General features: G+C 45.4%; 1 protein-coding gene across 1 annotated transcript in view; it reads left to right on the forward strand.

Annotated features, from left to right (window-relative positions):
• Positions 1-4527, forward strand: part of NT5DC4 (5'-nucleotidase domain containing 4) — a 10448-nt gene extending 5921 nt beyond the window's left edge. The window contains exons 16-18 of the mRNA XM_006156679.3: positions 831-1007; positions 2728-2802; positions 4218-4527. Coding sequence (XP_006156741.1) covers positions 831-1007; positions 2728-2802; positions 4218-4271 — 306 coding nt within the window. The 3' untranslated portion in view covers positions 4272-4527. The remainder of the gene's footprint in view (positions 1-830; positions 1008-2727; positions 2803-4217) is intronic.
• Positions 4528-10470: the final 5943 nt, after the last annotated feature.

The raw sequence follows: 10470 nt of genomic DNA on the forward strand, positions 1-10470 counted from the left end.
GGGAAAGAGCCTGAAAAAACGTGATACCAGTGAGCTGATGGGTCCTGAGAAAAAGAGGAAAGAAAAAATCCCACGTGGCTTATTGACCAGCCAGCAAAGCTGGGAGTTTCCCATAGGGCAGCAGGGTCAAGTGGGAGTCAGGCCACGTGGCAGCCCCAGGCACAGCCAGGACCAGTAATGAAGGTTCTTTGCCAAGCCTTGCAGGTTGCAGAGCACAAGGCTGTGGAACATGGCCATTTGGTCATTCCCACCGCCTTGCGAGTGGTGCTGGGCAGAGATAGTCACCCTTATCATCCAGATACGGAGACTGGGGCTCGGGGGAGGTGGGGGACAGCACACCCTTGGTTACCTCAGAAGTCAATGTTCTGACCAGTTCTCCAAGTTCTAACAGCAGAGCCTGGTGGGGGCTCAGGGCCTGCCATGGGGGCAGAAGCGGGGTTAGAGGTGTGGCCTTTTGCCAAGCTCTCCGTTGGGGCATCAGAAGGTGAAGTATGCTGCGGTTTTAGTCCTGGGTGGTCACTCTTTAGGCCAGGCAGCAACTGTGAGGAAAGCCTGGAGTGGAGCACTGCCTCAACTCCAAAAGCTTGAGTGCGTGGCCTGTGGGTTTAAAACGTGAAGCCCCTTCCCTACGGAAGGTCCAGACCTTCATGTCTCCACTGAGAGACTCATGGAGGTCAGAGCTGTCCAGGGAAGGAGTAGGTGAGGGCTGAGCTGGGCCTGGTCCAAGCAGGGGCTGGAGAGACTTGCCCTCGGGGTGGGTGGCCAGTGCTGTGGGGGGTGGAGGTCGAGATGGGCTAAGATCGGAACTCAGCATGCTGCACTCTGGACAGAGGGTCACCCGGGAGCTGGACCTGTGCTACCGCACCATGGGAAGCCTATTCCGCTGCGGTTTCCGTCAGACACTCTTCTCCAGCCAGCTGATCCGCTACGCTGACCTCTACACTGCCACCTGCCTCAACTTCCTGCACTACCCTCTCAGCTCACTGTTCCGGGCGGCCCCGGAGCTGGTACGTCCCTGCAGAATCTCCCTGGCCATCCCTAACCCTTCATTCCAGAAGGACCCACTGGTCCTCAGTTCTGTCAGGAACTTTCCAGGTAGCCAGACCCAATTTCCCACCTCCAGACATCAGGGGGTCAGAGCCTTGCAGATAACAACATCTTAAAAAATGCACAGCAAGGGACCAGCAGATGGCATAATGGTTATGTCACTGGACTTTCACATAGCTGATCATGGTTTGAGTCCTGGATCTGGTGGTTAAATTCATGCTGGGCACATGCTCATGCGTGCCAAAAATCCCAAGAGGAGAATGGAGGAGAAGGAATTGTGGCATGACCATCCTCCCTGGGGAGTGATTTCTTGCTTTCTGTCTCTCTCTTTCTGGTAAGCACACGTATCCTATAGCAAAAATCTCTCTCTAAAAAAAAAACACACACACTTAGAGTTAAGGTAATAGAGACAAGATAAGGTTATAGGACACGTGTGCTCACTGGAGACAGAGAGAGAGAAGTGAGAAAGTGACCCCCAGGGGCATGCCACAGTCTCTTCTCTTCCATTCTTTGGGGATTTTGGACACACACATGCCCAGCATGCTTTTTTCAAGCCACTGAGTCCAAGACTTGAATCGTTCAATTAACCTTGTGGGACCCAGCCACTTTAACCTCATGCCACCTGGCTGTCCCCTTTAAGTCTTGCTTTAAATTGAGGCTACACTATCCATCATTTTTTGGGTAGAACTGATGCCAGTTGCAAGGAGGAAGGCACAGTTCTCCAGTTTGCTCTCAGCAAACACACAGGGACTTCCGAGAAGGCAGAGGCAGCAGATGGTTCAGCAATGCTCCAGTGGGCTTTCCTCTGGGAGACGCGAGGGTGCTCCTGGGTTAAGAGCAGGAAGTAGAGGTGGATATGTTGGCCCCGGGCAAGGGTGAGCAGGAGCTGACTGAGCATACAGCTTCCCTGGAGCACGCACAAGTCAGTCCTCCTAACAATGGTCAGGATTCGCATTTTTGTCTGCTGTAGAGACTGAGGTTAAGGGCCTATATTTGAAACTAGGTCTAAGAGTCTCCTGTTCCCTGCTTTCTCTGGTGCTCCCCAGCTGCCTTCTAGAAAGAAGAAGGGAAAACAAAAATTTATTGTGTGTCAGGAATGTTTCCTGCACTTGGTTGGGAGCTTTTGATTGATTATACCTAGAGCTCAATAGAAGCAAAATGGGTGTTATTGTTCTCGTTTCACCATTGGCCAAATGGAAGTGCAGCGAATCCAAGTAACTTGCTGTCACACAGCTAGTGACCATGGGGCTGGGCCATGGACCTGTCATCCTCCAGCGAACGTGTTCTCTCCCTTGCACTGTGCTGCCACAGGCCCAGGGGAACTGAGCTGTCACTGCTCAGCCTCATCCCATTTCTGGGCTTCTAGAGGAGCTCCTGCTGGCCAGGCTGTTAGATGTCATAGAGACCACATGGGCAGATGAAAGCCTCCCCAAGTGACAGGGTGAAATATTTAAAGAAATCTGATTTTTACCTAACTGTGCTGACCTGGGACTTTTGAGGAAGTGAAGTCTGGCGGCTAGAGCCTTCTTTCTCCTGCTGACTCTCCTATAGCTCCTCTTCTGCAGCATCATTGGGCAGGAACCTAGCAGCTGTGGGTGGGGGGGGAGTCTATGCATACTTGAAAAATCTGGAAGACCTGACCATGGATGAACTCCATCTCACTGGCATTTGTTCCCACAGATGCCGCATGAGTCAGCTGTGGAGCAAGGACAGGCCAAGGTGGGCCTTGCCTCCTACCTCTCCTGTAGCTGCAGGGTAAGTGGCTGGGGAAAGCAGGGCTGAGCTATCCACAGCAGAGCCAAGAGCTGCTGTGCCATGGGTCCAGCAAGATAGTATCAACCCTAGGGGTATTGGGAATTTGAGGTGACTTTTTGTTTTGTCTTCAAGTGTAGTTATTTCTGAGTATTTGCTTTTTACTTACTATTTATTTATTTTAAGACAAAGTTTTGCTATAAGGTATGTGTGCTCAATGGAGAGACAGAGACATAAAGTGAGAAATCACCCTGCAGGGGAGATGGCCATGCTGCAATCCCTTCTTCTCCATTCCCCTCTTAGGATTTGGGCATACACACACACATGTGCCTGGCGTGAGTTTTAAGCCACTGGGTCTGGGACTCAAACTATGGTCAACTACATGGGAGTCCAGTGGCCCAACCATTATGCCATCTGCTGGTCCTGAGTATTTACTTTTTAAAAATGTCTTCGTCATGGTTCAGGCATTACGTTGATTTTTAAAATTATCGAGGCGTTAGCTGTTGGGTTGGTGCCCCGCATCCTGTTGACCACTGTTGACCGCTCTACCACACCGCATCCCCCTCTGGGAGAGGTTCCAGGATGTGTGCTCTCCCCAGCTGAGGCTTCCTCTCCAGACAGCCTTTTATTTATTTATTTTTCAGTTTGGCTATAGGGTATGTGTGCTTGCTAGAGAGAAACAGAGAAAGAGAGAGAAGGAGAGAAGGAAAGTGAAAAATCACCCCCTACCCTGGGAGAATAACCATGCTGCAATTCCTTCTCCTCTTGGGATTTTGTATAGTGTGTTTTTTAAGCTGTTGGGTCCGGGACTTGAACCCTGCAGTTAGCCATGTGGGATCCAGCTGCCTTAAGCTCTACACCTGCTAGCCCCAGATGGCCTTTATAAAAACCAGTGATGGGGGCTCCACTTCAGATTTCTTGATACTTTGTGATGCTAGACTTGCCTTTGAGCTGAGACTCCAGCTTTCCTAAGTGACGGCCTTTCCTGATTCTGCCTTTTCAGAGACTGCCTAGGAGCTCCTTTTGCTACCTTGGCATTCCTAAGGCTTGCTTTATAAAATGCCATTCTCATAGGTCCCCTTAAGCCAGGTGGTACCAGGCATAGCATGCATTCTTTCTGTCAGTGTTTACCGGGTGCCTCCTGCATGCCCGGCAATGTAGAAAATGAAACTTTAGCGACTTCACACCTTCAAGTGCACTCATAATCTTTGAGGTTTGCAATTGCTATTCCATTCCAGTCTGCTAGAGGGCCAGGTGGAGAAAGTAACTGAAGGAAGTGTGGGATTTAATCCTTCTATCCCCTCATCCTGTCCTGACCCAGCCTAAGGCATTCTGACACCTTGTCTATCCCTGGCTGGGAGTCACTGTGTGAGCTTGGGAAGAGAGTTTCCATAACCACTTTCTTCATTTCTTATTAGGTCGAGCACAAAGAGACAGATGAGGACCAGGAGGGCTGCCTTGAGGCTAATTGAATCCTGGACTTGGGCCTGGATCCTGGGTCATCTTCCACCTGAGATATTTTTCAGATAACAGGGAAAGCATGGATGAAGGAAAAGCAACAGTATTGAAATTTCCTACATTTAACAAATTTGGAGGCCAATGCCCCTTTAGGGAGGAAGGAGCATTATTACTCTTATCCTAGAAGGTGTCCCCCATGGCCTCTGAGCCATTTGGGAAGGTGTGTAAAGGGGGATTATTTTATCATTTTTCTAAGCTACGTCATGTTTCATGCCCAATTTTATTTCTATACATTTCTTTTGAAAAATGGTAGTTTTTTGTACTTTTGAGTCTGTCACTAGTAAAAAACAATAAAGCCTAATTTGCTACACATTATTAAGCATCCTTTCATTCCAGATTACTATGAAAGCTACTAATGGTAGCCCAAATGTCTTTAAACCTGATGAATACATGTTGATGATTTAAAAACTCAATGCTACATGTTCAAAATGACAAAGAAAATCCATGCGGGAACAGGTCTGAGCAGTTCACTGGTTTCATCTTCAGTGAATAAACAATGATGATGTTTGGAATATCTGATGTTAAAAGAAAAACTCCAGACTATTTCATTTAGTGAAGTTTAATTGAGTAAAACAATTCGAATTGGGCAACCCCCCAAAATGGTTTCCAAAGAACTCCGGGTAGCCTCGGGTTGAGTGAGAGGTAGAGAAATAATTGGATTGGTTACATCTTGATGTTTGCCTGTGTTAACGCGGTTTAAAAAGTGGGCTCTCTGTGATTGAAGCATTGTTGCTGTGTAGCTTAGCAACTTACTGGAGGCAGACTTCCAGGAGAGGTTGTGGTTTGCTTACAGAAACTGAAGCAGAAGTATGGAGGTTTTCTGAGGCCAATATGCTTTAACACTGAGAATAAATAAGGTTTGACATGCTGTGTGCTCAGAGAGTTCACACTTTTCTACATCTCCTGTGTATTTCAGAAGTCTCCAGAGTCTTCAGGGGCAGGTTCTCCAGGCAAGCACAGATATCACTGATCTTGTGTCTTAAAACACTAGATTTTGATTCAAGAGCTAGAGAATAGTATTTTGTTGGGAATACTGCTCTGACCCTAGGGCCATGCTTTTTTGGAAGGGCCTGAAATACAATACCATAGTCAATGAATGCTACAAATATTGACCCTTAGAATTCCCACCCAGGGTAAAGAAGGCAGAAAAGGACTGACGGACAAGCAGCCAAGAAGTGCCTTAGGGTTGGGTGTGGAGAGTGAAAAAGGAGAGGGGAGAGGAAGAGGGAGAGATGGATAAATGGCCTTTGGCAAGCTTCTCCTACTGCCTAGAACATTCTCTGCCTCTTTTCCCTCAGGTCTGAGGGCCTCCTCACCTGATGAGGTCAGTTCCTTCTAAGTCTTTCATCGATAAGCCTTTTTCAGGATCTACAAATTAAAAAAAAAATTGCCATGGGGCTTGTGCACTTGTCAGAGAGAGAGAGAGAGAGAGACAGAGAGACAGAGAAAGTGAGAAAGTATCTCCCAACCCCATGAAGGATGACTACACCATAATCTCTTCTCTTCCACTGATCTCCTCTTGGGATTTTTGGCATGTGTGCACACATGCCCAGCATGTTTTTCAAGTTGCTGGGTCTAGGACTTGAACTGTGTGGTTGGCCATGTGGGAACCAGCTGCCTTAACTACCCACTTGGCTGGCCCATGACTTGCTCTTTTATATCACTGATTATTTGGTTAACACGTGCCCCATTTGACTCTCAGCTCCATGTGTCAGGCCCTTTGTGCTCACTTTGGTGTCTCCGGCATCTACAGTCTCCTGTATGTTTGACTGAGGGGTGTCACCCAGTTTAGTATTACTCTGGGTCTTCTGGTAGAACTGCAGGGGACAGAGTGGAAAAAGGATATGAGATAAGAAGTGGGGAAGGCAGTAAGGTTTTGGAATAGAATACTCTTAATCTCTTAGTAATCCGGGTAGGGTGCAGCATATATTCTATTTGGGCACTGCTCACTTGATGCATTTTTTCCTCTCCATCTAATGTCACTTTTGTACTCCAGGTTATCTACATCTTTGAGACATGGCCATTATCCTAAGACTGTCTGTGGTAGACACTGAGTTATCCCCCATTTTTGAACGACTTTTCAGTTGAACATGTGGCTACCTGATAAGACATTTCCCAGCTTTCTTTGAAGATGCATGGGGACATGTGAACAAGTTCTGGCCCTTCTGTGCTGGGCAGAGGGACATATCCAGCTTCCAAGTTGTGACACTATAAGGAGTGGTGTGTCTCCTGTCTTCACTTCCCCCTTTCCACTAGCTGGAGGGTGAAGTTGGCTGGGACCCACCTATGGCCACGTGGATGAGGCTGCATATAGTGGCAGAGCCACCAGACTGGTGTGGCCTGGCCCTGGCATTATCCAAAGACTGCTGATGTAAGAGGGAGATACATTTCCATTTGGGATTAGTGACAGCAGCTGAATCGATGTCCTGATTCTGGCATTGAGTCCTTAGCAGTCAAGAAATAGAAAACAGAACTAGCATCCCTGGGATAGTGACTAATGGTAAAAAGTGATCATGTCACTTCATTTGTAGAATAAATGGCAGTCCTTTGGCTATCATGGTGGTTCCTGTTTGGTAAATTGGAAACAGTTCAGGAATTTATTTCTGATTGGCTCTTTCCTTGTCACCATCCTCGGGGACAGGAGTTAAAATCCCTTGGATGAGAATCCAATTTGGGCCATAAAGTGCAGTTAAGTGGAGATATGCAATGTTTCTCCTTCATAGCCTGGATTGCTTCACTCAGCAGTGAATCTTCCATATTCATCCACTTTCTGTCAAAAGCCAGGGTCTTGTTTTTTATTGGCTGAGTAGTATTCCATAGATGTGACTTGAGGATATAGATACATAGAAAATGGTAATACATACCAGATACAGTGTGGGAAGAGGGTGAGAGGAGAGTCTGAGGAAAGACATTAAGGGGAAAAATAGAGACATTTATGGGACACAAAGAAATGGGTTATTATCTGTTGAAGATAACATGTATAGTAGTCCCAACTGGACTAATGAGAAATGTATTCATGTTGAAACAGTCACTTAACAAGCTAAGTGACATGTGATTGAATGTATAAAAGAAATTGAGAGAAAAAAGAATCTACTGTTTAAAAACGTAAGACAGTGGTATCTGGTGCTTGCTTACTCAGGTAACTGAGAGCGAAATTGCAGTCCTGTCATTTACCATCCAGTTCCTCTGAATGTCACAAGCTATTGTGAAGATGCAGTGAGATAATATGGAACTTGGCCAGAGTAAACACTAAATAAGAGTTGTTTATCCTATTAAATGTTTGTATACCTGTGTACACGTCAGGACTTTCTCATTAGCAACTGACAAAAACCTAAATGGAATTGGCTTATGAAAAAAGGGAATTTATTGACTCATAACTAAGAAGTCCAGGCTAGACTGACTCCAGGCACACCATTAACCAAGGGTCAAAGCGATGCCATTGACCATAACCTTGCTCTCTCCAGCTCTCAAGTTCATTCCATGTTGGTACCATTCTTTGGCAGGTTTTGTACACTTGGGTGTCAGATGGCTGCCCACAAACTTCTGATTTCCATCTTATCTTCTTTAGCAGTTCTACCAGGAAGTCTCTTTCCAATAAAAGTCTTGGAAATGGAGTCTGGTTCTGAGACATGACCCCATCATCAACCTATGGCTCTGGCCAGAGAGATGCTGAGATCTGGTAGGCCAAGATGATCCCCCTGGGAAGAGTCCATTCCTTTTAAAACACAGACTAAATGGGAAAGAGGCAGTCCTAGGGAGATTGAGGTGCTCTTACTAGCCAGGGGAGCATGTGCCAGGCAGGCACAAACAGTCTTTTATGGCATGTCAACTCAGCAGATTTCCTAGGAAACACTAATAAATGTGAACTGTTATGCCTTCCTCTGGTTCGCTGCCATTTTGGACAATAATACCGTATATAATTCTCCTTCTCTTCCTTTCACTCTTGCTTTATACTCACCTCTAGAAAGCTGTCCCTAAATGACATTAGACTTGACTGTGGCAAAGGCCTATAGTTCTATTTTAATTCCCTCTACATCTTCTTCTAAGTTGTGATTAAAGGCCTCCCTTCTTTCCTTCCTGTTCTGGCTCCCTCCTGCTCCCTATGTTGGGAAACAGCTATTTATTTATTTATTTTATTTTTCTTTTTAAAATTATTATGATTTATACATTCAATTGCTATACATCATTTAGACTGTAAAGAGATTTTACACAGCATGATACACATCGCAGTCCAGTTGAGAATAATGTACACATCCTCATCAATAAACTATGTCTGTGTTTCACAAATATCTTATCTCTCCATTTCTTCCCCTCATTTCCATTCCTGCATGCTTAAATGTGAGGTGACTGCGGGTCTACAAAGAGTCCCAGAAACAGGATGCACTTTTCTATAGTTGCTATAGCACCCACAATACTTTCCATATCCTTTTGTAGCTAGAAGACTCTGTTGAATCTGATCAGGTTGTTCAAAAGCTCCAATTTGGCAACTTGAAAATTATATATTAGACAGTTTAACCTATACTGTTATTATTAGGACTCAGGGTAGCACTGTGGAGCATCATGCAAGGGACTGTCAATAAAGAAAACAAAGCTAGAAGATCAAGACAGTGCTTTTGAGGGGGACATCTAAAACCACAGCTGACTCAAGGCCTTGGGTGGCAAAGAGGAGCCATTCTGGAAGCCAAAGAAAACTGAAATGCAGTGACCAGCAGATGGCGCAATGGTTATATTGCTGGACTTGAGTCAACTGCAGTTTGAGTCCTGGACCCAGGGACCTAAAACTCTCACTTGGTGCATGTGCATCTGTGCCCAAAATCCCAAGAGGAGAAGGGATTGTGGTGTAGCCATCCCCCCTGGGGAGGTGATTTCTCACTTTCTATCTTTCTAGCACACGCATAAGCCCTATAGCAAAAATATCTCTCTCTCAAAAAAAAAGAAAAAAAAAAAAAAAGGGTAAATGTGCAGGCAGGGAACAGCTGCACAGGATCTGTCACCAGGCCTGGCCGTGGGCTTGGACTGTCAGAGGTCTGATGCAAGAGTATTCCTAACACGGACTTGATCCAGACTCTCAGCCAGTGATTTGGAAGGGCAGATTCCTCTAAGTCCCATGTTTATATTTCATGACCTCTAGGTACCTCAGGAGCATTATTTGGCTTCACAGGTAAAGTCAATCTGTCCAAAGGGAAGGAAGGGCTGACTGTGTGGTTTCTCGCATTTCGGTTGTGGTGATGATCTAGATCTTATTGAAAGTTAGTCTGTGGGCATTGGATTTAGAGCTCAGTTCATAAATCTCACCTTGAGAGATAGATTTCCTTCTCTACAGTGAAAAAACTCGGTCCTGGGTGAGGCCGGTATCAGACCCTGGATCAAGGTAACCTCTCCCAGGTAAGGTATGTTCCCCATCAGGCCTCTTGGGACAGCCAGCCTATTGGTATTTCCCCCATGAACCCCGAATTCTCTATGCCAAGCATCATCACTATTTTCTATAATAAATATGAGATGAATAATCAGGAAAGAAAAAAAGATTTAATGGTTTTTGTTTTAGATAATACTTAAATACTAAGACAGTCAAAACACATTGACTAGGTTTTCCTATACATTATATTTACACAACGACTGATTTTATCTTTCCAAGAACAGTTGCCCAGGAAGAAGAAAAAGCAACTTGTAATAGTTTCTGGGGCCCATACTGCCTCAGGTCAGCTGTCCCCTAACAGAGCAATGAACTAAAAAGTAGGTGTCTTTTTCCCTTCCCGCTTCTTATGTTTTAACCTGAAATGTTTCTGAATAGGAAGTGTGTTTTTTTGGATATAAAAAGCTAGATGACCACCCTAATTCAGGATTGTGTTTCATCCCAGGAGACCAGGCAATAGACTGGGTTAAGAATTACCCCTTATCTACGGGAATGCTGCGATGAAGCCAAAGATCCACATAACTAGTGTAACACTCCTCTGTAAAATGAGGGCACTTCTTCATGCCATCTGCTGTGTCCCATCCAGTCTGACAAACTGGTATCCAAGCTCAGATCTTCCACAGCATAAGACTTGCCCTCTCTGCAATGGTAGATGCAGAAAGGAAGGTACATCATATTGTGGGACCAGCTTTCAGATGCAAAAAAAAAAAAAAAAAAAAAAAGTCTATACTTGAAATAAA

The sequence above is a fragment of the Tupaia chinensis genome, unplaced genomic scaffold (assembly GCF_000334495.1).
Source record: "Tupaia chinensis unplaced genomic scaffold, TupChi_1.0 Scaffold000511_1, whole genome shotgun sequence".
NCBI classification, from domain to species: domain Eukaryota; kingdom Metazoa; phylum Chordata; class Mammalia; order Scandentia; family Tupaiidae; genus Tupaia; species Tupaia belangeri.